The sequence below is a fragment of the Protobothrops mucrosquamatus genome, unplaced genomic scaffold, assembly GCF_001527695.2.
Source record: "Protobothrops mucrosquamatus isolate PMUCROS unplaced genomic scaffold, P.Mucros_1.0 scaffold74, whole genome shotgun sequence".
NCBI lineage: Eukaryota > Metazoa > Chordata > Lepidosauria > Squamata > Viperidae > Protobothrops > Protobothrops mucrosquamatus.
The window spans coordinates 44,755-70,440 of record NW_015386451.1 but is presented as its reverse complement, the minus strand read 5'-3'; the positions used below and the strand labels follow the sequence as shown (position 1 = coordinate 70,440).

The following is a 25,686-nucleotide window of genomic DNA, read 5'->3' as shown; positions in this document are numbered from 1 at the left end:
TTCAGATGAAGGACTAGACCTGGCCTTTGATGTCCTATCAAATGTAAATAGATAAAAAAGTTAAACAGGACCCCCCAAAAAACCATCTGATTTAAATTCAGTTGAAACTAAACTAATTGAATATAATTATAATTTCCCCCTTTTGTCACATTAACAATTTGACTTGACAGCAGCTTTCGGAAAGGCTTTTGTTTATTCCATCTGAAGAGGCTGAATCTCCAAGGGAGGTGAAAGGGTTTATAACCATTCATCAACAGTAAAACTTCCCTGGCAGGCAATGGCCAACAGAGCCAACTATAGCATCCCTCCAAAAACACCGTAGCATAGTTAGGCAATATTAACACCATAAACTATCATAAAAGAATCTAATTCTAATATCGACACAGCAATTATCCAAAGAAGTTTTAATGGCAGATATATTCTGTTTTCAAACACAGGAAATAAAGGATTTGTACCCATGTATTAAATGAAATTATATTTCATTGAACCCCTTTCTGAACACTTCCTTGCTGACAGCTTATGGTGCTGAAATTTACAGAATACAGAGTAACAGAGTAATGGAATGGAATCACTTGTCTCCCAGAGTTGTCGATGGTCCATCACTGGAGGTTTTTAAAAACAGACCTATTTGACTGGAAGGTATAAGGCTTTTGTTAATTATTACAAGCATCTTCCTCTATTCAAATGGCATATTTTAGAACCACATTTATTGCCAACTCAAGTGAAAAAATTTAAATGGCCTTTTTGCTAAGGAACTACTTTTTTTTTACTCCAGCGTAGACAGACGACAAGTGAAAGACCTTTTTTCATCAAGAAGCTGGCCTCCACCAGATGCTCAGAGAGAGACACACACACACACAGAGGCACTAAGATCGTCCCGACAAGCACTGGTTCACCACCTGGAGCAAGTGCATGTTCTCTAAGGCAGCCGCTACTCTCTCTTTGTCAGCAAGTTGCTTGTTTACTGTGGAAGAGCAGAGTTCAGGGATAGTTTCAGTTAGATTGTTGCCATGTTTAGTAGAAGAGATGGGTCATTTCTCCCACCCTGCCCAGCTAAGGACAACCGGCAAACAAGCAGTTTATGAGCTCCCCATTTCCCCCCAAAACCAGCAAAATGTTTACCAACTTATATTTAACATTTGAACAATACAAATGTGTGCATTTTGCCTCAGAGAGGCTCAAATATATGACTCTTATTTTTGCAAAAACAAAAAAAAAGATACAATATGAAGGTAGAACATAAATTAAAACCGATTCATATTAAAGTGTTTAAGATAATTAAATGGGCATTTCTAAAGAACCAATAATCCCAAGCACAAAGCAAAACCTCTTGGAAATGAATCTGCCCTGTCAGCAGAGGATGACAAGACAGTCCCTGTCTGGCAGCTCTTTGGCAAAAATGCAAGTTGGGATGTGCAGCTTTTGGGACCCAAAGAGCAAAAGCCATTTCAGAGGAACTCTAATGCTCCTGCTGCACTTTTTTTTCCTGGTCTCACACAGAGGCCAGAGGGACCAGAAAAAGGCACTTTTGAAAATGGGCAATAAGTGCATCTGAATTCTCTCTGAAGCATCTTTTCTCTTTTGCATCTGAGCAGCTGAATATCCTCAACTCAACCTCGTCAAGATGTGTACTGAACATGAAACATAAAAATAAAACATTATTACCTGCATGCTCAGAAGCATGCGTCCCAGGTGTTATGTGGACATCCACCTGAAAAGGAGACAGGCAGTTCAAGTTACCCAGAGCACTGATGATGTTACTTAGTTTGGGTCATGAAACGTCTGCAAGAAAACAACCAAGCCTAGAGAGCACCAAAGGACCTCTCACCCAGTTTGTGCATCCTCCTGAAAGGGATGTAACAATCCTTTCATTGCAATAATTCCCTTAGTTTTAATTTTCAGAAAAAACAATTCTGATTTTCCAGGTCAAGTATTACCCATGGCTCAGCTTCATTCAGTTCTCCTTGGATGGGAGGGAGGGGCAAGGACTAGAGGAAATAGGATAGGGAAGAGGGAAAAAGCACTACCACAAAGAACCTATTTCTCCCAGTGACATGAAGGGCCTTTATGGAAAAATCAAGTAATTTTTCCCGAGTACACAAGATGCCAATTAAAGTTGACTTTTTGAACAGAAAGAAAAATAGGTTAGCCAAATCTTAAGATAGATATTGCAAACCTAAATATAAATCAAATGACAATGCATATATTTTAATTATTGGAGCAACTGGATTATTTTTCTTCCCCCCTCAAACCTGCTTCTCTTTTCTCTGCATGTTTATTTCCCCAACCATTCTGAGAGCGCCTTCTCTTTGCCAAACAACAAGATCAGGGTTAACAGAAACCAAGAACTATCAGGCTCTCTGGATGCAGCCACCTGAACAACATTGTATGCAATATTACGGAAGGTGCTTGGACCCCCATGGATCTAAGAAGCCCAACAGCCACCTTGAGAAAGAGGGCAAATCATAATGATGGATGATTCCTTGCTGAAATGAAGTGAGGGGCTGTGTGGAAACCAAAGGTGACATCATAGGAGGTCTCTTTGTCTTGCAGGTGCCCATAAACGGCACATGGCAATGTGGTTATCAACACTATTCAAAGCCATCAATAACCATCCTTTTCTCATTCTCATACCTTCTGTTCAAAGAACAGGTGGCAGCGGCCATGGCCTTTGGACAACTGCGTGTTGTGTGCCAATTCCATTCATTCCTCGACCTGCTCTAGTAGTCATGCTTTATTCACTCTACAATGGAGCTACCTCTGAAAAGGATTCGAGAGCTTCAATATGCTGTTTGGGCAGTTGTGCACGCTCCACAATCTATACCTCTGCTCCACAAGCTGCACTGGTAGCCACTGGCAGAATAGGCTACTACCTATTTTCTTCTTTTACTGGATGATGATAGAGCATGAGCAGGAGTTTTCAGAGCCCTTCAACTGCCTTAGTCTAACAACAAAAAGAGCACCATTGAGAGATCTATATGAGATCCAAAAGAGAAAAGTACCCGATTTCTTGTTGTCATACTCTAGTCTAAACTGTTGATTTAGAGTTTGACAGCAAACATGAGGTAGGAAAAAAGTGGCAGTAAACCTGATCTTTCTGAATACCAGCAAGCAGCTGGGTATCCAAAGGACCAGCGCTCTTTCTCAGAGGGCCCGGCCGGCCAGAAGTTCCCAGGAGGAAGAGCTCGTGGGTGGGAACAGAGAGGCTGGAACAGAGCTCCCAAATTCCCCGCGGGGTCCCGGGTGGGGCTCCAACGGCTGCTGTCCTCCACGGATCTGCGCGCCGGGGCTCCTCTGTCCCCGCGAGGGCGGCACGCAGGAAAGTCCGGGGGCTGCCCCGGCCCTCCCTGGCCCCCGTCGCCCACCTTGAACCTCTCCGGGAGGGACCGGATCAGCTTCACTTTAATGGAGAGGCCGATGAGGGTCGCCATGCTGCAGTGCGGGATCGTGGGCGTGAACTCCACCGACACGGCGCTCTGGGCGTCGCTCACCTGCCAGGGGGCACAAGGGGGGCTCAGAGCGGCGCCGGGCGCGGGGGGGGGAGCCGCGCACCCCTCACCCCTCACGCGCTCGGCCTCCGCACCTGCACGCGGAGCTGCTCCACCACGTTCAGCTCCTCCAGGGTCAGCGGGTGCTCGGGGTCGTGGATGCCGCGGATGAGATGTGCTCGGTCAAGGAAGGGCGGGCAGGTGGGCTGGGCTGGGCGCGCCAGGGACCCCGACCCCCCCCCGCCCTTCGCCAAAGGATATCGAAGATCTCGCGGGCGTCGATGGCGTCGGGCAGCCCCTCATCCTGCTCGCGCGCCGTGGTGGGCCGCTCGCCCTGGCGCCGGTAGACCAGCGGGTTGGCGTTCTCCAAGCCGCCCCCGCCGCCGCCCGGGCCCCCCATGAAGACAGCAGGCCGGGCGCCCACACCGGACGGCTCAGCTCCCGTGCGGACTACTTCCGGCGCAGGAGGGCGCCTGCCGACGCATCGCTTCCGGCCGAGGCCCAAGAGCCGCCTCATCTGCCTCCGCGGGCCATCGGCCGCCCGTCCGGAAGCGACGGTCTGGTGAGGGAGCGGAAACCGAGCCCCCGTGCCTGGCTTCCAGGAGGCTTCCCGATAAAGCTCCCAGTCGGGCACCCCTTTCCCCCCCCGCCGCGTGAGGCCGTCTTGGTCGCTTTAATCTTGAAGTAAATGTAACCCTGGGGTGCCTTGCTCTCCCATTCTGGATGAGAGAGTTCCCAAAGCTTCTCATTCTTTTACATATTTGATGTCACAATAATTACAATCAAATACATTCACTTTATTCCATCCTTGGTCCAAACAGAGAAGCTGAGCTTCTTGGCTAAACGAAGAGATGTCCTCCTCAGCTGCTGAAGTCCATGGGCCTCTTTTGGGTGGGGGGCGCACGGGAGAAGGCCAGTAGCCTTACTCCCAACAACAACTGGAAACCAGAGAAGTGAGTTGACCAGAAAAACGAAGGAAGGCTCATCTTTTGTTAATGCCAAAGTATCCCCCAAACTGGGATTTCAATTTGGCTACTTAAAGTCCACAGGGGACTATCTAGATCCAATGAAGTAGAGTTGGTGGATCACTTCCTGAGATCCATGGAGATAGCATTAGCTGTTGTCTGTCCAAAGATGAAAGTGCCAAGGACAACCATGAATATCCCATAGCTGACCACCATCCACCAGCTGAGATGAGGAGACAAAAACACAGTCAGGCCAGCAAGGACAGCAGGGAGGTGATAATGGGTCAGGGCCAAGCACCTCTCTTACCTCACTCCTCCAGCTCCCTGAACTTCAGAAAGTTTGGTGTGGATGAGGCAGAGTCCTGGCAAGGAAAAAACATAGCAGCAGAATTTGGCAGCCTATCAATGGTCTCACAGTGGCCCCAGAGCTCGAGTCTACTCGATCCCAGTGAGAACGAGTCTCATCGAGAGCACCTTCTGGTTGAGAGGAAGCACTCTTACATTTGTGCTCCATGACTTCCTGCTGCACAGGGCAAGTTTCTTAGCCAGGCAGAAATCAACTCCCTTCAGGGGTCAGACCTGGGCAAGACTGGCCAGCTGCCACGCAGCAATCAGAAGGCCAGACGGGGATTCCCATCTCGTCCCGAGAGTGCAGAAGACACCCTGCCTGTCCTCTGCCAGGCTCTTGCTCCCCCTCCCCGGCCTTGTCTTCTGCTCCAGGGAACATGAGGTGGCTCTTCAGGGGCAGCCATGGCCGCCTTTCTCTCCAATTCTGTCCCCATGGCCAAAGCTGAGTTGAGCTGGCTGCAGCCTGGCCCAGCAGGCCATCCAAGCACCGGCACGGAGAAGACTACCGTCCTGCAGCGGGGAACCCAAACAGAAGCCGCGTTGCACCTGCCAGCCAGGAAACCTTTTCCCTACCTGGGAAGACAAATATGAAGCAGGCAGCCAGCCCCCCAATGACCGAGATGACTCTGCCGATGTCCGGAATGAACAAGGCCAGGAGGAGGGTGAGAAGGAACCAGCAGAAGGTCTGCAACAGGCGTCGGCGTCTCTCCTGAGCCACATCTTCGTCCACAGTTTCCCCTTTGTAGCGCAACCATAGACCTTCCAGGACAGCTCTAGGAGGAAGACCTCGGAAGGGTCAGCAGACACCCCTTCCCACATCCCCCAGCCGGCCAGCCTGCTCACCTGCCACAGAAGTGCAAGATTGGGTAAGAGGTCAGGACAGAAAGGATGATGAAGGCCCGCGCGATGGCTACTGGGATGTCATCCGAGGGGTAGGAGAGCAGCACATCCTGCTGCACACTCTCGCCAAAGGTCAGGAAGCCACAGACCCCTAGCAAAGACAGAGGAAGGCCATGGGAACACCAGGTGCTGCTTCTGCCAGGGCCTCGGCCAAAGCAGAAGCAACTGGACAGAACAAGCAGCTAGGTTTCAGGATCTGCTCCCTACCTGTGCCCATGTAGACAAAGAGGGCGATGACCATGGCTGCTGTCACGACGACTCCCCAGGACCTTACCTGCGGGGACTTCATGCTGTTGAAGATGGGCACGCTGCTGACGTGGCACTACAAAAGGGGAGGAAAAGGCTTAGTAGCTGTCCTGGCTGAGGAGGGACAGCGAAGCTGCTTTGGGGCAACAGGACCCGGGCCCCCATCCCCAACCAGAACTCTGGAGTCTGCTGCACCAGGTCCCCAAGTCCTTTGTCCATTCAGGCGGGCATTATGGTAGTTGAGGATGTCCACTACAGATGGACATCCATTTTGGTTCTGATTTGGAAACATCTATATTCACAACTAGGAATCCAAAATTCCTGGAAAAACATCCTCCTTAACCAAATGATGAGGTACTTACTACCTGCGTTTCATTCCAGTAGCTAAGAATAATTTTAACTGCCATTACCCTTTTTAACTTAGCCTGGCAGCTATTCCTTGCCACTATCAAATATTAAGCTACAAATGAAGAAAATTACAATTTAATACAAAGAAAAAAAATCTGCAAAACCTCACTGTAATAAAGACAAAAAAGATGCTTTATCCTCCAGGATTTCAAAACAAATTTGAGGATACAAAAGAAAAACTAATAAAATGGATTAAAGAGCAGTCAGAAGAATCATCACAACATGGGAGACAAAAAACTGATACTTTACTTATTTTTTTTGTCCCCAACAACACTCATAAAAATACAACCTGGCAAGCTAAACTTTCTGACTTGGAAAGCGACATGGCAAAAGAAGACTAGAGTTGGAGTCAAGAAACATGATTCAACATATCAAAGGGAATATTATATGACTAAACACTTGTTTGAATATGGTTAATACACACATATATATATACACACATTGTAAAATAGTAATAAAATATATTTAAAAAAAGATCATGCTATTGGATTGAATACAGGGCCACTTACAAGCCCTATTTGACATAAGAGAAATTCTTCCATCTGCCACATGCGGCCTTTGCCTTTTTTCCCAGGCCGTCACTTTGAATCCTTGCTTCTTCACTCCCAGAGAACACCCACGCAGGGCAGATGCCTGCAGGCCACCCTGCGCCCTCTCGGGATCTCCAACTGCCCTTTCTTTTCAGACGCAACCAGGTCGGTTTTCATCTGTCTGCTTCCCTAAATCACTGCTCAGGAAGTGGTCAGCTCATGTGGGAGCCACAGCCCCAAAAGACCCTCGCTTCCTCTATAATCCTTCACAGGCTGAAGTAATAAGAATGGCGATTTCCTCCTTTGTGTTTCCTCTTGTGCTCAGCTAGGAAATTTCTCTGACACAAAATGACCCTCTGGCCCTTTGACTCCCATCACTCACTTCTGGCCCTTTGGAAAACCACTGATCCAAAAAGCTTTAAAACTGGTGTTGTAGCTGCAAAAGACATTCATTCAGCTGTAATACCCAGCACGTCACATCACTAATTTGCAATCATGCGGGGAAAAAAAATCTGATCCAATTCGGAGGACAACTGAAAAGCCACTCGAGTTATATGTGTGCCGGCCCGACCAGCCCGGAACCCATTTCAGACTGGCTTTGTTTGACACACAGAAAAGATACAGAGGAACTAAAGGGTGCCTCAAGATCCTGAGAAGCATATTACCTCCCCCTCCAACAAGGATCATATGAAGGGACTCATTCAAACCGCCAGCAAGGGCCGGGGAGGGGGGGGGTAGCTGCTTGAGCATTACCTGGAAGCCAAAGCAAATGGTGGGCATGGCGTTGAAGACAGACACCCAGGAAGCAGGGCTGTGGGAGGAAGAGGAGCTGGGTTAGCTGGGGCTGGAGTCTTCCTCCCACAAGCTCCTGATCAGAAGAGAGTGCAGAAGGTCTCAGCCAAGAGCTCCCCCCTCCCATCGGCCAGATGTACCTGGTGGTGATTTCCTCTGGGGAGATCACCTGATCAGGCCAAAAGTACTTTATGATGACGACAATTGTGACGTACCAGGTCCCGATCACACTCAAGCAGCTGAAAGTGAGCAAAATTTAGGGATGTGGTGATCAACAAGAAACATTTCATATATACTTTATTTCAATGCCCAAAATTTCAAAAATGTGTATTGCAATCAGAAGCAGGAGATCCTATTGATTTAAAGAATGATTTAAAGAAAGCTTGAGATACGCATCTTGGTAATCCCACACAGGAGATAAATTGGCAAAAGTTATGAAAACCGGGTTGATTGACTTCAGCTTCAATGCAAGAAGATTACATATCATTGGCACCTGATTCCTGTTAGATTGGCACAAATATATCAAAATTATTCTTCCAAACATTCAAGAGGTTGTCAAAACAAAAGGGTCAGTCTTTCATTTGTGGTGATCATGCAATAAAATTATACTCTAAAATCTTTGGGGAGGTAAGTGTTTTCACTCATCCGAGAACTGAATGCTCCCCAGAGCAAGGCTTACTAAACCACTGAGCATTATAAATAATAATTACTCAACATTGGAAAACTCAGGATAACATAAAAGAATTGTGAATTAACTAGGTGTCTTTAACTGCTACAAACAAATCATAGTTAAAATTAATGAAACATCAGAGACAGGAACCACGCTTATCAAATTTGGACAGTTCTTATAGTTCTTATTTCAGTGGCAACCGATTATCCTCTGCTACACTTCAGACAGACGGCAAATGTTTGTGACAGTACCTGTCTAGGCTCTTTGCAGCAGATCTCTTGTATTTCCTATTTTTTCTCTCTTTTTCTATTCTCTATGGATTTATGTTAATACACACCTGATATTTATTAATGTTTAATAAAAATATATTTAAAAATAACTGCTTCTTTATGCAACTTCTCTCATCTTTAAGTTTATTTATTTGTATCTTAGCTTTATTACTTTTAAATAACTCAAGGTGATGGACATATCCAAATACCTTCCTCCTCCTCCTCTTTGTCCTACAACAACCACTGCTGTGAGGACTAAAAGAGGAAAAACCAGCTAATCTTCATAACTACGGCGGGACTAGAACTCACAGTCTCCCCCTTTCTAGCCTGATGCCTTAACCACTAGGCAAAACTGGCTCCTTTAAGTTAGGTTAAATATACTGCTCAAAAAAATAAAGGGAACGCAAACTCCTTCAGTTCCATGTTAAAATGTTCCCTTTATTTTTTTGAGCAGTATATGATTTTAACTTAGTACAGGGAGAGGTTGCCGGCCTGGAGAAGAACAAGCCTGTGGAAGGCATTCAGGATGAACATATAGGATTTTCCCTTCTGGGATCCAGACTTTTGCTGCGGCGAAAGAAAACCCATTGGAGTTTGTCTTATAAAGCAGAATTGAAAGCAAGTTTGTGGGTGGAGGTGGAGAGAAAGGGGTGAACACAGGAAGACAGACAACCTCCAAGCCAAAGGCAAGCAGCAGCAGCGGCATCTGGCAGACAGAAAACCAGAATTCTTGGACCTGCCAGAGTTGCTAAGAGGCTGAGCTGAGGGAGCATCAAAAAAGCCCACCATGTGTGGGTTGGCCCTTTGCGGGATATGGACACCAGTAGCAGACCCCCCCCCAACTGCAGGTACCTGGCGTATTTCTGGAACCCAATTTCTTTGGGAATGGACAATGGAAGGATGAAGAGGATGGCCGTGATGCTGATAGTGCATTTGCGATCTGTGAACCAGCAGTTCCTCCCTTCTTTGGCGCAGCTCTTTATCAGGACTGGAATGACTTCCGGAGACACAAAAAGAGAAGTTGGCATCCAAGGGCCCAGGCCAACGAGCAAGTCCTTATTAGCAGGATGAGTCTGCCGAGAAAAGTGCTTGTGCCAACACCAGGGGACTGAGAAACCGTGGAGAAATTCTAACTGGAAGCCGAGAAGTGCTGAGGTCACCAGCCTCAGAGGAGATACGGAAGGTGAAAAATGGGGGTCGGCCTGCTTGATTATGTCTGGAGTTCAAAGTGGGCTGCCAAAAGAAAGATGTCGCCCAAGATGGGACCAGGGAGAAGTCTAGAGAGAGAGCACCCCATGGGGTCCACTGCCACACTCACTCTTGTCCTGCTGATCCCCAATGATAATGAGGAAGGCAATGCAGGTGCCAAAGGTATAGATCACGATGGCCACTTCACACAGCACACCCAGGACTCGGCCACAAACAGCCCATACCACTTCCTGGTAGGTGCGTTCATTACTGGCCTGGGAGCAGTAGGCCAGGATGACCAGTCCGCCAATAATGAAGAGCAGCAGCCCCTGCAAGGGAGGCAAAAAAGGGCAGCGTTAGCTGGGAAGGAGCAGCCCTTGCAAGACACAGACACACAGTTTGCAGCAAAGGGGGGGCAAGGCAACCCCTCTCCACAGGACAAGCTTTCTGTCCTATGAATGGATGCTGCATGCAGGATCTCAGGCCAGGCCCTTTGGGACCCCAAAGGGCATTCATGGAGGGAGTCTGCACTGGCCCTTCTGGTGCTTGTGTCTGGCTTACAGAGCCCTCCTCCTCTCGCTCCTTGGGAACACTCAGGCTGGCAATAAGCCCTGGGCCAGCACCGGCTGCTTGGGGGCCCCAGGTGAAGTTCACTCTGCTCCCCAGTTTTGGTCCATGGAGGGCAGCCAGAGTGGCCGATGCTTGCTGGGCCACTGGGGAGCCTGCAGCGTCTGTCTGACTCCCGCCAAGGGCAAGTCCCTTTTGAGGCGCAGGAAGAGAAGCCTTTCCCACAGGTAAAGGAAGAGCCGTAACGCTGGCTCTGGGCGGGCAGCACCGAGAAGGACCCTTCACCATCTGCATGGCGATCCCAGCTGCCACTCCGCCGGCCATCCGGAAGGCGGCGGGGAAGTTGAGCAGGCCTGCGCCAAGCGCGGCGTTCACCACGATGAAGACGGCGCCCAGCATGGAGGTGGAGGTGGAGGCAGGCCGGGGCTCCTCTGCGCCGGGGCTCTGCAGCAGCCGGGCCCGCTCGCTGCTGTCCGCGCGCCACTCCCAGTCGCCATCGTCCCTGTTGATGCCCACGTGGCTCTGAGCCATCTTCTCCTGGCGGCAGAGTCCGGCTTGTCCCGGGAGCCAAGCCACGCATCCCTCGGGCCGCCCGGAGGCTGCAGGCGAGGCGGAGGGTCCCGCAGGCCACGTTTCTGGGGAGAGAAGCCGGGCGCCGCCCTCAGCCTCCCCATCCGCCCCCCCAGCGCCTTCTTCCCCCCGTCGCTTGGGGGCCCCCACCGGCCCCGAAATCAGCTGCCGTGAACGAAGCGGCGATCCGGGGCAGGCACAAGCGGCGGACAACGCGAGGCGTGGCCTGCGGCTCCCGAGCAGGAAAGGGCGGCTCTCCGGCCTCTGCCGCGGGGCAGGACGGAGCCCACCGCTCTCGGGAGGCCCTTCCCGGGCGCCGCCGGAGAAGGCCCCGCAGGCCCTTGGGCCAGAGGCCGCGATGGCCACCGGGGCTTCGGGTGGGAGCCCACCAGGCCCGACCCGGGGGCGGCGGGCGTTGCCCAGGGAGGCTCCTGCCCCGCGGGGGCTCCGGAAAGGGGGCGCGTCGGCGGCTCGGCAGGGGCATCGCCGGGCAGGCGGCCCGGGCTCTTTCCGGCCACGTTCACACGACCCGACTTCTCCCGGTCGGGACGGCCCGGGAAGGAGCGCCTCCTTGGGCGGCCAGGCTCCCTCCCGGGACGCCCCCCCCCGCGAAACGCCCCCCCCGCCAGCCCCGCGTCTCACCGCGCCGCAGTCTCGCGCTCAGAAGGCCCGCGGGCGAGGCGGCCGGACCTCCCAGCGCGGGGCGAAGTCCGGGCCCCGCCCGGCCCCTCCCGATCACCCTGCGCGGCGGCGCCCTCCCGGCAGCGACCCCCGGCGCGCACGGGACGCTGGGAAACGGAACCCCTTCCCAGCTGTTTTGCCGGCCCGCCCGCCCCGAACTCCAGACAGTCGTGGGGTGGGCTAGATGATCTCGGCGTCCCTTTTCTGCCTTTCGCCTCTGAGCGGCTGAAACGAAGCCCCGCTTTGGAAGGAGACCCCGACACGCGCCAGCCCAGGCGCCGCTGGACGCCCAGCGCATTTCCCAGCCTTCCCTGGTGGAGCCAAGGCCCGGCTGAGCCGTCCTCTGCGTCCACTGCTGGTCCCCACAACCCAGCCGCCTCCCTGCGCAGCGTCCCAAGAAAGGCGAAGCCTAAAGAAGAATCGCAGACCAGCTCCAGATGTACAGCAGCTTTATTAGAGAGGGAGGGAGGGAAGGCAGAGCCAGGTGGCTTCAGAGGGCTGGCTGAAGCCCAGCAGCTCCACAAGTGGCAGGTTGCCCACCTCTCAGGTCCCGGGTGGGGGGTGGACCCTGCCTGCTTGCCAGGCTGGAAGAGGGCGCTGTGCACAACTACCACGTGTCTCTTTCTGCGGCCTGACTTTCAATATGGAGGCGTTAACTGTTCCACTGATTCATTTAAGAAGAGGCGTCACAGGGTGGATGGGCCACGGGAGGCGTTTGATCTCTGTAGCTGTGCAGGTCACCCCGTTTCCCAGAATGCCTCTCCCCACTTGGGATTCTGAAGGACAGTCACACAGTGCAGGTGGGCGGATGCTAGGGTTGGCATGAACCAGGCACAGGACGGGTACGCAACTAGTAAAGCTCATTGGCTGATAAGTTGATGGCCGCTTTCTCCTGCCCTCTTTCAGATGGGGGGTTGGGGACATTTAGAAGTTCTTAAGACACACATGATAAAATTCAGGGCTCCATCATACAAGTGTTCGCAATGTAGAGGGGTTGCAGTGCGAATATTTGCACTGGGGAACCGTTTTGTAACTTCTGTCTTGACACATTTCTTAACATGCGGTGTTCTGTTTCTGTGGATGTTCTCCCACATACCTTTTGAGCAACTAACTCTACCAGAACTGAAGTAGCACTAAACATAATTTTTAAATAGGGGGTTTCCCAAAGACCCCAAAGGAAAGGCAATTTAAAGTGTGATTGGTTATTCAGAATTAAAAGTGTCAGTGAGTAATTTAAAATACTGTTGTGCTAACTCCTTTCTATTGGGCAATGAAAAAAAATGCCTCATATTCCTTTCATAGGAACAAGGGGAACCTTTTCTAGCAAGAAAGAAAAAGCCACTTGTCCTTCAAGAGCTTGCTTTGAATCCCTGGGCACAGAGCTTGGAAGAGGGACGTCCACTCCAAGCAGGCAGACCGAAGAGGCTGCATTGGAAATTAGGCTGGCTATTTATGGGAGCTGTAGTCCTGGGGATGGCTACACTCACAAAGAGTCCGAGAGTCTCCCAGCCCAGCTCCGAGGATGCCGGAGCATTTGCACACAGGACCAGAAGACATCTCAAATGATGAAGGGGGGGAAGGGAACACCACACAGCCAAGTGACGGATGGTGAAAAACGAGGGAAATGCTTGTGCTACTTGCTGCTGCTCCTCCTACTCTCCGCCCGGCCTAGCCAGAGTACGAAGCCATCCGGACAATCCTCCCTGTTCACTTGGACACCTGGTGGATGGCGTGAGCTAGGTAAGCCACGTTGCCCGAGGTGACGCCTGCAACGGAGATGCGGCCATCCTTGGTCATGTAGATGGAGAATTCTTTGGTTAACCGCTCCACCTGGAAAACAAAAGGTTCGGTTCAGGGCGAGGCCTTCCCAAGATCCAGCAACTGCGTCTTCCGAGGGGCCTGGCTGGCCAGCCAAGCAGCAGAGACCCCCTGAACTGCTTCCTTCTTTGCTGCAGCAAGGGCAGCCTCAACCTGGGAGGGGGTAAATCCCTCAGTTATCCTGCGGTTTCTGGGCATCGCCAGCTACATTCATTATTTTAATTTTTCACTAATTTATATGCTACACTGCAGCAGAAAAGTTATTTCAATACAACACAATGGAAGCTAAAAGCCCAGGCGATTCACCATGACCAAGGCTGGGGGCATTTTAGCAAGGAGTTCGAGGAGCACAGCAAGAAGATGAGAAGCCTCCCCCCTCCCGTCCTCTGGAGCCTCTCTGGCCAGCAGACCAGACCCTCAATTCTCAGTGATTTTATTGCCCTCCCCCCAACACGACTGAACCAGGCTCAGAAGCAGGTAGGCAGCCTGCACAGTTGTTTCAACTGTGAGAAACACAAACAGGGATGTCATTATCTTGTACGCCTGAACTACATACACAAAAAACCCCAGCTTGTACCTTAAAATTTTTTTAAAATTAAGTATCTGGCTTTCCCATTAGGCTTGACTGAGGCTTGAAAACCAGAAAGGACATTTTCTTTTAATCTGTTTCAAGAATCTAGAGCAATAGAGAGCCAATTTGCTGTAATGGTTAAGATCCCCACTTTAGCCCCTTTATCAAAGCATCTGGAATTGGGTAGAGATGAAAATAAGGATCCCTTTAAAGCAGGGGAGACATGCAAGGCCATCTTGGAAACCCCCCAGGGTCGTGCTGCTAAATAAAGGGGGCAAGAGGTAAAGCTCCTCTCCTGAATGGAACCCAACTAGGATTGAGGCAGCCCAAGGGCTCCGGACACCAAGCCCACCCCCTCTTCTTACCTGTTCTGGCTTCAGTCCCGTAAAGCAGAACATGCCGATCTGATCAGTGATGTGCTGCCAGTTATGAGAAGAACCTTCCTTCTTGAGATTGGCCACGAGTTGGGTGCGCATGCCGATAATGCGGTCGGCCATTCCCTTCACCTCTGCTAGCCTGCCCAGAGAAGCCAGAAAGGGTGCTCAGCAGCAGGAAGAGAAGATGCAGCCCTCCTCCTCCACCACCACCACCAGGGTCTTCCCCATTCTGCTCTCCAGCCCCCCCCATCTCAGAACCCGGAAGGAGAAGCAAGCTGACTTGGAAAAAGATTCTTCCAACCTCCAAAGGCCTGTTTCAAAGTTGAGGCATTTCCGTTAAGGACAGAATACTTGGTCCTGAAATCAGAGTCGGACAGTTCCACTTTCCCAGGGTGAAGGAGATTCAAAAGGTACCCTAGGCTGGTCCCTGTCACTTGACAAGGTCATCCCACCACTGGCGCATCCAGGGGCTCCCTTCAAACCCTTTACAGCTGTGCCAGGACCAGCCCAGCACATGGTGCCCAGTCCTGACAGGATCTCACCCGAGGCCCACATCTCCAAAGGCTTCTGGCTCCAACGTAGAGCAAAGCCGCAGCTCTGTCAGAAGGTGGCCTCTGCTCCCCCTCCCAGCACACTTACCATTCCTTTCGCAGATCCGGGCTGTTTAGGATAGTGGAAGCTATCCGAGCCCCATTGAGGGGGGGGTTGGAATACATGGGGCGGATCAGGATCTTGATCTGGGACTCCACTCTCTTGGCTTCATCCATGTCCTTGCAAATGACAGTGAAGGCGCCCACACGCTCCCCTAGAGACAGAAGCCAAGTCCTACTCCAGCAACACCACCCAGTCCCCCTCTGCAGCCCCTCGGGCCTCCTCCCCTGGCCCTGTCGACCAGACAAACCCCTGGGCACAGCCCTATCCTGAAGATGCTCCATCATCCTCAGATTCTTTCTTCAAGACATGAAGAAAAGTGTCAAACCCTTCCTTTTGCTGCCCCCCCCCCAAACAGCAGGAGGCCTTGTGTGTAGAGAGGAGCACGGAAGCACAACTCCCTTCCCTGCTCTATTACACACGAGGAGGAGCTAAACCTCCTTGCAAGGAGGAGACGGGAGGACAGGGCAGCTGGTTCAAGGTCCGGGCTCACAGACGCACCCCCTCCCGTGCATGAGTGGCCCAGAGGCCTGGGCACTGCAGCCAAGGCAGAAGCAGGCCCTGCCAGATGAAAGCCTTGGCCATCTTTTCCCACAGTGACATCTGCTGCAGCCAGGCCCAAGAGAGAGTGGGCAACTTCATTTAGTTGCATCCTCCATTTTGGGGCAAGGGAAAGAGTCTAGTGTGTTATCGAAACCCAGACCCAATTTAGCAGGTGGAGAGAACCCCAGTGTGGCTCTTGACTGGCTGCATGGGTGCTGCTGTATCCAGATGGTATGAATCGCCCAGCAGACGGACCCAAAGCCCCTGCACCCTCCGTCCAGCAGGCAGGCTCTTGCTAGCCACCTGTTTCTGGGAACAGCCCAAGAGAACCCTCCTCCCTTCCCTCAGAGAGGTGGTGTCAAGTCACAGCATCCCCAATTCTCCTGGGGACACCTAAGAAACTCCCCTTTCTAGCCTTTCCTTCCACTCTGAAAGAGGAAGGGCTGAGTTGTCCTGGGGGGAACAGACAGGCTTACCGTAGAGGCCCATGTTCTTGGCGTACGACTGGGAGACCACAATGTTAATGCCTTGCTCAATGAAGTGACGGACGGCCCACGAATCTCGGTTTATATCCCCGCTGGCAAAACCTTGATAGGCCATGTCAAAGAAGGTGAAGAGATTCCTTTTCTGGAAAACAGTTTCAAGGGCAGCCGCTAAAGCAGAACACCCAACTGCTGGCCCTCCATTTGTATAAGAGGATAGCTCAACAAACCAAGAAGAGTGTGGTCACCCCTGCCTGGCCCCACCGCTCACCTTCACCACTGCCGCCAGCTCCTTCCATTGCTCCGGACGAGGGTCCACTCCAGTGGGGTTGTGAGCGCAGGCATGGAAGAGAATAATGCTCTTTTCTGGAATTTTCTTTTAAAGAGAGGATGTGGGGGAAAGGCATGGATCACGATCCCCTTAAATAAGAACAGCTGAGTAATTTCCCCTATCATGAAACATGGACAAACCCCTCTTCTCATTGTTGCAGTTTTGTGCATTGGATAAAAGAGCCCCTGCTGACGGAATGAGCCTCCCACACACCATCTTGGCTTTTTAAAAGTGGCTTCAGGACTTTAGTTACAGTCGGCCTTGCGTCACGCTGGGGGTTTGGAGGCTACATTTTCCACACACGTGACTCTCCCACCCTATATACCCATAAGTGTGAACTTACAGAAATGTCCTCCAAAGCTCCAGTGAAGTCAAAACCGCATGTTTTGGGGTCATAGTATCGATAGCTTTGTAGTTGCATTCCGGCATCTCTGAAAATGGGGGTGTGATTCCCCCAGGAAGGCTTGGGGAGGAACACATCACGGCTGGAGCTGAAGAATCGTTGCTAAACAGGAAGAAAGGAGAGGCAGCTGAGTCCGAGCTTCTAGACGGCTCAAGGAGTCCTGTTCTCTTCATTTAAAGACCTCAAATCAGAACTCACCAAGAAGTTGGCTCCAACCCTTAAAGACCCGGTTCCAGAAATTGTCTGCACGGTGACATACTGAAAAGATGCAGATAAGGTACATGAGACATCCAGATACCAACAAGGAAAAAAAGAGATTGTTGTGGCTTAGCAAGCACTGAGCTCTCTATTTTGCAGCTGAAAACCTTAAAGAAGCAGGAAAGGGAGGCCAGAATCCACCTTCCCTCAGTGTTAACAGTTACAAAGTTGGAGAAGGGAAGTTCCAGAAAACCCAGAGGGCCACAAGTTGCATACTTCTGCTTTGAGGGCAGTCATACTCAACCAAGTGAAAAGAACCATTGCAATTCTCAACTGCTTTTATGATACTAGAGAATATCAATTGAACTTGAGTGAAGCTACTCACCACAAAGTTTCAAGGCCAGACAGCCCCTTGCTTGGGGTGATTTAATTTGTGCAATGGGTGGGATTGCATGGTCTCAGTGGGGAATGTGAAAACTGAAACCACTCTTGTGATACAAACAGCTCCAAAGGACCCATTTTTGACTTTGGGAGAGCTAAGGGCTAGTTAATCTCCTAGTTGGTTTCCCAGATACAGCTAACTTTCTTCTTGTGGACACAGTCACTGTATGTTTTGAGGAGAGATCAAGAGATCACATTAAACTGTAGGATTGATTTGTGGTGGCACATCCAAGCTAAACGTAAGGAAAACGTGGAGTTTCAGCATTTTCAGACAAAACTGCACTTATATGTTCCACATATTACCTCTTCCAACAAATGGAATGAAAGGAGATGGTTCACCTGTTGAAATACTGCCTCTCTGTGACCTAGAACCTCCAGGTGCTTTCAAAATTAGTTGCACTGTCAACGGTGGGTTACAGTTGCTTTCACCTTTTCCAACAGAATTTCAAAGGCTCAGCTAAGGTCTCTACAGAAGTCAACTCTTCATCCACAAATGATCCAAATCTTGCACAGCAAAGACAACTCTGTCTGAATGAACTTGATAAATATTTGGCTCCTTACCCGGCCACTTTGTATAACCTCATTTGTTTCTCCCAAAGCCAGTTCAGCTGATGCCTTGTTGAAGTCTGCAAACCCAGATATAGGCAAATATTCCTTGTCCATCTTCTTAGCAGCTATCTGGGCTTCTGCCTAGACCATAAAGACATTCAATTTACTTACTGATCTCTTCCACCTGTCAATTGGAAATATTCACCCAATACTTAATTCTAAATAAAGCAGGGTTGCAACAGGGAGGAAAGGGGAGTTTGTAGGATTATGAATACAATGTAAAGAAAGAATTAGTCAAATAGCTAAGCAGTAACCACTTTTCTAGCTCAGGCCCATTCTGCTGCGCCCATTTCTCATTCCCTTGGTTAGGCTTGCCTTCTGAACTCCCAAGTAGCCAATGCCCATCTGTGGTTGCTTTCCTGACACTTTCAGTGCAGAAAAGCCAAACACTTAAATTCAGATTGTCCTGCCCCCTTCTCACATCTGCAAATTTGTCCTCTGAACTTTGTTAATCCGGCAGCAAGATCTCTCAGAAAAGCTGTATCATCACTTATTCAATGCAAAGCCTGCACCCCATTCATACTTCACTCACTCATTTAAATTTTCATTTCAACTACTGCAACTTATGAACTACTTCACCAAACCCTAGGCGATACTTCAGCAATTTCTTACAGGCGGATTCAGCATTTGATCAAGCCATTCCACCAGTCTAATTCAGGCTTCTATAGCTCTCTTAAGTGAGAGAGTTCATGCTGCTAAAAGACAGCTATAGTGACTCTGGTCAAGATGGGACAAGCCAGCCAGGTCTCTGCATTAGATCCCATCATTTAAAGGCTATAACCCTCACCCTTTTGTCTCTGCCCGACTCATGCACCAGTTCAGCCATGTTTAACTCATTTGGCAGCCCCGAGGCAAGAGGAGCTGCTGCCGCTCGGGCCGGTGGTCTGTCTTTTGCCCACCCGGCTGGGCCAGCGGGAAACAGGGGCCACGTTAGAAGCCATTCAAAGGCAGCCTCACTAGGACCAGAGTCCAACCGCCCCCATTTAACCTCCGGCCCCGTCAGACAGGCGGGGGAAAGCAGCTTACTTTGCGCACACAGCCGAGCACGAAGGGCTTCCCGTTGTCATCCCGGTAAGCCCCGACTCCCAGGTTCATCTTCTTGGGGCTGGTGTCCCTCTTGAAGGCCTCCGTCACCCCCAGAATAGGGTCGGGGGGGCCCATCTCCACGTGGGCCCACCAGGAGCTGCAGCGTCCAGACAGGAGCGGTCGGGCCTTCGCGAGGGACGCCGGGGATGCCCAAGGACGGGCAGCCAGCGCGCTCGCCCGAAAGGCACCGCCGGCAGGAGCGACAGGCGTCAGCCCACCCACCCCCCGCAAGCCGAGGCCCCTCCAGGCTCGCGCGGGAAAGAGCAGCGCTCGGCCTGCAGGTCGCACGGAGGGCCGCCGCCTCCCCCTTCCCCGAGGCGCTTTGCCCGAGGGCCGCCCGCCCGAAGAGCAGGGAGCCGGGCGCTCTTCCGCAGAGCCCCCGGGGAGGCCGGGGCGAGGCTGGCCATTGGCCGCGAGGCGCCAGGGACGCTGCGGGCGGAGCAGCGGGGACCCCCGTCCGGCGAAGGGCGGCGCGCTCCCTGCGGCCGGGACGGGGCGGCGAGAGACCCCGACTCCCCCTCCCGACGCGCCTCCGCTCCAAGGGCACAGAGGCCGCCCGCGAGGCCGCCAATCGGAGGCCGCTCAGGCGCTCCCGCCCCCCGAACCACCCAATCGCAGCCCTCCGTCCCGCCGCGATCCCGCCACTGGCTCCGCCGAAGGACAGAAAGGGGTCGCCCGGCTTCGCCCCTCCGAGGCCGGCCGGCTCCTCTCGGCCGCGTTCCGAGATGCCGAAGCCGTTACCTGGCTCGGACCGCGAGGGCGGCCACGCGGGGAGGCAGGAGCGAGCGGCCACCGGAGCAGAGGAGCGCCATGGCAGCGGAGCAGGCGACGTGATCCTGCGAACCTCCTGCTTCCCGGAGTCGGAAGGGGCGGGGCTTGATCTGCTTTGGGCGGAAGTCTCGCAGTCACCCTGTTCCTTTCAAGACGCGTCCCGACGTTCCGCGCACGCGCAGCTCATTAGGCTGCCATTGAGGGTTGCTGCTGCTGCCGCCGCCGCCGGCCTCTCGTTTCCCCAATGAACTCCGGGGATGCCGGCGGGCCTGACGCACCCGAGTCAAAAGGGGCGCGGTCCCCTCTCCTCAAAACAGACCCTCCCTTGGCAGCTGCTGGCTGGTCCTCTGGGGCGAAGGAGGGCCTGAGGCCAGCCTGGGGGAGTCCCGGGACCAACCACGTCTCGGGGAAGAGAATGCAGATCTTTCTCCAAAACCCCATGAAAGGCCTAGCTTTCCATACACCCCCCTCAACGCCAGAAGGGCACTATAAGAAATTGGTCACATGTGGGGAGAGGATCTATTTTAGGAAGAGATCTGCCATAAGGGATCATTGGACAGAAAAGCCTTTGGGGGAGGGGCAATCACAAACACACGGGGAACCAACTTGCTGGGAGTAAAGAACCCTTCTCTTTACCTCACCATCTTTTATCCTGTTGCAGACCCGTCAGCCAAAGGACTCTGTCTGGGTGTGGCAGGAAGCAGCTTCCCTATCCCCCCCCCCCGTGGAATATTTCCCACTCCCCAAAATGAGGCACCACCCCCATCTGGACTTTTGAAAATATCTCAAGAACTGCCTTTGCCATTTCGCTGGGGGGGGGGGGGCATGGAGAAGCTGCAGCCATGAGGCTGGTTAGTGCCCCCAAAGCCCTCCCCCTGCCTTTTCATTTACTTTTCCTGCAAATTTTAAGTATCCTTGCCTTCATTTTAAATTTTTATATTATTTTTCAAAATCTGATACTTCAATTGATTTTTTCCAGGAGCAAGAGATGCTGTCAGACACACCCACCCACCCGCCCCCTTCAGTATGAATAAGAAATCTATAGGCAAAGGCTTCCAAGTCTTTAAGGAAAATTAAGCAAAATTGTGTAGATGTATTATCTATTTATGTAAAAATAATTTATCTGTACAATTTTCAACCTAACACACTCCTTAGTGAAGGAGATGAGCCAGTCCTTTGTTGGACAAGTGCACAAGTGCAGCTCGAGCAGGGTTGAAGCTCCCAGCCGTTCTGCTCCTCTGGCTGCCACGCTTGGCCTGCCGTCTCCCTAAGGCCCATTCAGCTCCTTGCCATTGGTCTTTTTCTTCTTCTTCTTCTTCTTGGGCTTGGCCTTGAGGCAGTCTTCCCCCACCTGGCTCTTCTCTGTAGCAGCCCCCGTTTTGCTTCTTTTGCATTTCTTGGCTTGCGGGTCAGGGCAGCCGCTGGGGGCCGTCCCCGGCCCGTCCTTCCACTGGACAGAGCTAGCCAAGAAAGCCTTTTCCTGCTCTTCCAGCCGGGCGAGCTTTGCCCTCATCGTGATGCCATGCCGAGCGCCCCTGGAGAAGCAGCAAAGGCGAGACATGAGGCTGAGCCCACCTTGATGTTCGCGGGGTTGGAAGGCAGGAGTTGCTGGCCTAGCCTGGCAACAGCATAGGAGGGGCTGGGATTAAGGAAGACTCATCTCCACTGAAGAGCCACAGGGGCAGGGGGACTCAGCTACTCTTTCCTGGGAACTTCAGTGGGGGCCCTGCAGTAGCCAGGCCAGCATGACAGCCAACCCCACTGGGTAAACCCCACCCCCAGCAAGCCCTGTGTCACTGGGACAGAGGCCTGCTCGATCGGTTCAGAGGGTCTGCCTGTACTTGTTGCACCACAACCCATCCAGCACTGGGTCTTCCCCCCAAACCTGTGTCTAGGTCCATCCTCCCCTGCTTGCTCACTTGTGGACTGTTCTTCCCCCACAGGCCTGGAATAGCTCCTGGTCAGTCAGCCTGCAAAAGACAGAAGGGGGGGAACCAACCTGGTCAGCATTTGCATGGCTGGAGTGGGACAGGAGCCGGGTTTCTCCAGGCCCCTCCTCAGCCTTACCTCCTTGCTGTGGCGAGGTCCAGTTTCTCCTCCTCCTGCTCTACGGAGGACATGGGGTTCATAGGCTCCTCTGTGCCAGATATCAGGGTAGCTGCCTGCAAGGAGGGCAAATCAGACGAATCTCTGGCACTCTGCCCACTACCCAGGAAAAGCTCCATCCCGACGGTCTCCCAGGCACCGGTCCTCCACCACAGCCCATCACCTTCACAAAGCGGCTGTAGAGCATGTTCCCCTCCTTGACTCGCCATGGCTTCGTACTTGTGACTGGCCCCTCTCGCTCAGAGGTTTTTCTCACTTGGACCCCATCCTGGGGGAGGAATGAAAGTTCAGAAGTGCAGCTAAACCCAAACAAGCCTTTCATGTCCTGTCATTTATGAAACGGACTGGAGGTTATTTACCTGCAAAGATACTGGTGGAAACCCCAAGGACTTTTTGTACATATTCACAGAAAAGATAAAACTATACACAATGGTCAACAGATGTGACAGCTGTGTTCAATTGCTATGTGTTATGTTCAATTTAATAAATTTATTTTTACCTCCAGAAAGTGAAGAGGAACTAAAGAGCCTCTTGATGCGGGTGAAGGAGAGTGCAAAAGCTGGCTTGAAACTCAACATTAAGAAAACCAAAATCATGGCATCCGGCCCTCTCAATTCCTGGCAAATAGATGGGGAAGAAATGGAGGTAGTGACAGATTTCATCTTCCTGGGCTCCAAGATCACCACAGATGGGCACTGCAGCCAAGAAATTAAAAGACGCTTGCTCCTGGGGAGGAAAGCTATGGCAAATCTAGACAGCATACTAAAAAGCAGAGACATCACCCTGCCGACAAAAGTGCGTATAGTCAAGGCCATGGTTTTCCCAGTTGCAATGTATGGATGTGAAAGTTGGACCATAAGAAAGGCTGAGCGACAAAGAATGGAGGCCTTTGAACTATGGTGCTGGAGAAGACTCCTGCAAGTCGCCTGGACTGCAAGGCGATCAAACCGGTCAGTCCTAGAGATCAACCCCGACTGCTCTTTAGAAGGCCAGATCCTGAAGTTGAAACTCAAGTACTTTGAACAAACACCTAATGAGAAGGAAGGACTCCCTGGAGAAGGGCCTAACGCTGGGAAAGATGGAGGGCAAGAGAAGGGGACGACAGAGAATGAGGTGGCTGGATGAAGTCACTGAAGCAGTAGGCGGGAGCTTAAATGGACTCCAGAAGATGGTAGAGGACAGGAAGGCCTGGAGGAACGTTGTCCATGGGGTTGCGATGGGTCGGACACGACTTCGCAATTAACAACAACAACAACATTTTTACCTCACCAACCAAAGCTTGTAGAAAAAGATGTGCTCAGGGAGGGATCCCTGAAGTGTTTTTCCCTGGCTATAGCCTTTTCAACTACCAACAGAAGAAACCGGCATTTCTTTAGTTTATATGACTCTCCTGGCTAGGGAAAGTCCTAGAACGGGAGTCCTCAAACTACGGCCCACCTTGTCTTTTTATCCAGCCCGCTGGTCTAGTGCAGCACAGGACTTGCAGGAGGAGGGAACAAGCTAAAGTGCCGCAGCGCAGGACTTGCCTTGAGAGAGTCAGCAGGAGCTGCAGGGCTGCTGGGGCCAGATAAAGGCCCCAGGATTGGCACACCCGGAAGAGAAAGGAGGAGGGCGGAGACGGGAGGCTATAAAAGCAGGCAGTTTTGGCAGAAGAGAGAGAAAGAGAAAAGACGCAGCCTTGGGAAGGGGAGTCAGCTGGAGTTGCACCAAAGAGAGAATGGAGGGGAGAGCAGAGGAGATAAAACAGGTCAGCCGGTAGCCGATCTATAACTTCGTGGCAGCCATCTATGTCGGGCGCGCACACAAGTTGCAGCGAAAAACAGGCAAGAAATGCAGCTGGGCAGGAGTCACCCTCCACGAGGAATGAAGAAAGGCACCATCGGCTGGAGGTGACCAGCAATTGGCCCTCGCCCACTTCACACACCGGGCTCTGGGGGAGGGGACGCCGCGAGCGGAGTGAGAATTGGCATCTGCCGCCCAGCCCCAGCCTGCCCGGTTTCGGCAGGCAGTACTGCGCTCTCCTCTCAAGCCCAGCCCAGCCAGTGCCCCCTTACCTGCCCAGCGTCTACTGTAATGTTGGCAGCAGATGAGTTGAACAGATGGTCCCACCAGTGGAAGGTGAACTCCTTAGCTGAGTCGTGTCCCACCTGGGTCAGGAGGAGGCAGGGTCACAAATCTGGCCTATAAGCTTCAAATGCTCCCAAGTCATTTAAGAACTTTCCAAGCTTGGAAGGAATCCTAAAGCAAGAAAGTAACTGTCCACCACCCACCTGATTCTCTAGTGTGCCTCCAGTTTGTCCCCACTCATCTAACCGGGAGTTCCATGCTAAACATAGATAATTCTCGGCAGACTTTACATAAAATCTGGACTATGGTCCAATAAGCAAGTGCAAAAGCATTTTATAACTCAAGAATATGAAACTACTGATCCTCAAGGCTGGACTGTACTTACTTGGGTAATCCTGGCAGGCAAGAACATGCTTAGGAATAGACAAAGTGGACCCTGAATGCTACATAGGACAAAAGGCTGGCTTTGCTCAAAAGAGGCGAGGTGACTTCTGGAAAGCTGCTTTCAGTTTTACTGTCTCTCTAGGCCGAGATCCCCCCTCCTCCCACTGGTTGGCTCACAGTCTAACCCTTCCTTACCCCAGCTGTGTTGCATTTCATTTTGACTTTTAGGGCTTCAGCGATTCCATTTTCTTGCTTTCCAAGTCCTTTACCTAAAAGAAAAGAAAACATTCCTTCCTCTTTTTCATTAAGAAACATATTGAAGTAAACCTAAGAACAAACCTGCAGCATCTCCTTCAAGGAACCAACTCGGAGTATGATTTCTGAGCTAGACCTACAACTGAAGGTGGTCCTCGACTTTTGATCATAATTGGGACTGGTATTTCCATTGCTGTGTGATGCGAGTCATGCCTGATTCTATGATTTTTTTTTTGCTGCAGTTACTAAGTGAATCATAAGTTAAGCGAAATCCGCTTTCCCCATTGACTTTGTTGGAAGCTGGCTGGGAAGGTCACAGATGGCCATCACTTCCTAAATTACTTCATGAATCCTGACAGCTGCAAGGGTAGCAAGTGTGAGGACCGGAGCTGAGTCATTTTGTTCAGCATCAGGGTAACTTTGAAGGGTTGTAAATCAAGGCCAACCAATATCCCGTCATCCAATCCACACTTAAGAACCTTGTTATTCAGAACAAACTGTCAAATGCTTTGCTAAAATCAATCAAGATTCGTTTTCAGCACCACACTTTGACTTTAATAATGCCTGTGTCATTCCAAGGAGTTACAGTTCAGTCAGAATTACTGGACTGTAATTCAGAATTACTCTAGCTAGGATGATCAATGTCAGGCAGACTGGTATGTATTTCCATTTTGGATGACAGGAACAGTTAATCCTTAGGTCCAAAATAAATACGTTTCTGCTCTACTTAAGTGCGGAGAGCAGAACCCAAGAGAGGCAAACTTAAAACAGGTGAAGCCCTGCACCTTTTTTCCATCCATGCTTCTTCAACTGCTTCTTTGCAAATTTCAGCCCTTTGCTTGTTGTCCTCTTCTTTTTCTTCTTCTCCTCTTTCAGGAAATCAGTCTTCATGATTGAATTGGATAAGCACCCACTGAAAATCTCTAGTTCTAAAGGCAGGTCAATCCTTATTCTGCCTCCATAATCACCAG

General features: G+C 51.4%; 4 protein-coding genes across 4 annotated transcripts; all 4 read right to left on the bottom strand.

The window, feature by feature from the left end:
* Window positions 1-389: 389 nt before the first annotated feature.
* Window positions 390-3,888, bottom strand: CIAO2B (cytosolic iron-sulfur assembly component 2B). Its single transcript, XM_015812182.1, has 5 exons — window positions 3,750-3,888; window positions 3,584-3,663; window positions 3,366-3,491; window positions 1,666-1,711; window positions 390-964 (listed from the first exon to the last, which is right to left on the bottom strand). Exons 1-5 carry the CDS (start codon window positions 3,886-3,888, stop codon window positions 867-869), a joined length of 489 nt encoding a protein of 162 aa, XP_015667668.1. The 3' UTR covers window positions 390-866.
* A 376-nt stretch (window positions 3,889-4,264) lies between these two features.
* On the bottom strand, window positions 4,265-10,902 carry SLC38A7 (solute carrier family 38 member 7). The gene is made up of 10 exons (XM_015812179.1): window positions 10,657-10,902; window positions 9,935-10,133; window positions 9,469-9,613; window positions 7,818-7,916; window positions 7,639-7,696; window positions 5,909-6,023; window positions 5,645-5,792; window positions 5,375-5,574; window positions 4,761-4,815; window positions 4,265-4,676 (listed from the first exon to the last, which is right to left on the bottom strand). The coding sequence occupies exons 1-10, from the start codon at window positions 10,900-10,902 to the stop codon at window positions 4,574-4,576; spliced, it is 1,368 nt and encodes a 455-aa protein (XP_015667665.1). The 3' UTR covers window positions 4,265-4,573.
* Window positions 10,903-12,054: 1,152 nt separating this feature from the next.
* On the bottom strand, window positions 12,055-19,982 carry GOT2 (glutamic-oxaloacetic transaminase 2). The gene is made up of 10 exons (XM_015812178.1): window positions 19,874-19,982; window positions 19,073-19,229; window positions 17,999-18,127; window positions 16,997-17,056; window positions 16,739-16,900; window positions 16,336-16,440; window positions 16,059-16,209; window positions 15,028-15,193; window positions 14,377-14,527; window positions 12,055-13,452 (listed from the first exon to the last, which is right to left on the bottom strand). Exons 1-10 carry the CDS (start codon window positions 19,942-19,944, stop codon window positions 13,330-13,332), a joined length of 1,275 nt encoding a protein of 424 aa, XP_015667664.1. The 5' UTR covers window positions 19,945-19,982; the 3' UTR covers window positions 12,055-13,329.
* A 1,014-nt stretch (window positions 19,983-20,996) lies between these two features.
* On the bottom strand, window positions 20,997-25,573 carry LOC107284163 (G patch domain-containing protein 4; the record flags this gene model as incomplete). Its single annotated transcript, XM_029283386.1, has 7 exons — window positions 20,997-21,438; window positions 21,823-21,873; window positions 21,971-22,065; window positions 22,173-22,277; window positions 24,064-24,156; window positions 24,656-24,729; window positions 25,501-25,573. Coding segments are annotated over 7 exons (759 nt in total), but the record flags the coding sequence as incomplete, so codon positions are not given.
* Window positions 25,574-25,686: the final 113 nt, after the last annotated feature.

Excerpts from the sequence above, each read along its gene's own strand:
- SLC38A7 (XM_015812179.1), bottom strand. The coding sequence starts at position 10,902 with ATGGCTCAGAGCCACGTGGGCATCAACAGGGACGATGGCGACTGGGAG. Across the intron at positions 7,697-7,817 it reads CCAGAGGAAATCACCACCAG|CCCTGCTTCCTGGGTGTCTG; the intron begins GTACATCTGGCC and ends TTCCTCCCACAG. Across the intron at positions 4,677-4,760 it reads CAGGGAGCTGGAGGAGTGAG|CTGGTGGATGGTGGTCAGCT; the intron begins GTAAGAGAGGTG and ends TCCTCATCTCAG.
- CIAO2B (XM_015812182.1), bottom strand. The coding sequence starts at position 3,888 with ATGGGGGGCCCGGGCGGCGGCGGGGGCGGCTTGGAGAACGCCAACCCG. Across the intron at positions 3,664-3,749 it reads CGACGCCCGCGAGATCTTCG|ATCTCATCCGCGGCATCCAC; the intron begins ATATCCTTTGGC and ends TTGACCGAGCAC. Across the intron at positions 965-1,665 it reads GCATGCTTCTGAGCATGCAG|TAAACAAGCAACTTGCTGAC; the intron begins GTAATAATGTTT and ends GCTCTTCCACAG.
- GOT2 (XM_015812178.1), bottom strand. The coding sequence starts at position 19,944 with ATGGCGCTCCTCTGCTCCGGTGGCCGCTCGCTCCTGCCTCCCCGCGTG. Across the intron at positions 16,210-16,335 it reads AGCTGGCGGCAGTGGTGAAG|AAAAGGAATCTCTTCACCTT; the intron begins GTGAGCGGTGGG and ends ACTGTTTTCCAG. Across the intron at positions 14,528-15,027 it reads CCGGATCTGCGAAAGGAATG|GCTAGCAGAGGTGAAGGGAA; the intron begins GTAAGTGTGCTG and ends TTCTCTGGGCAG.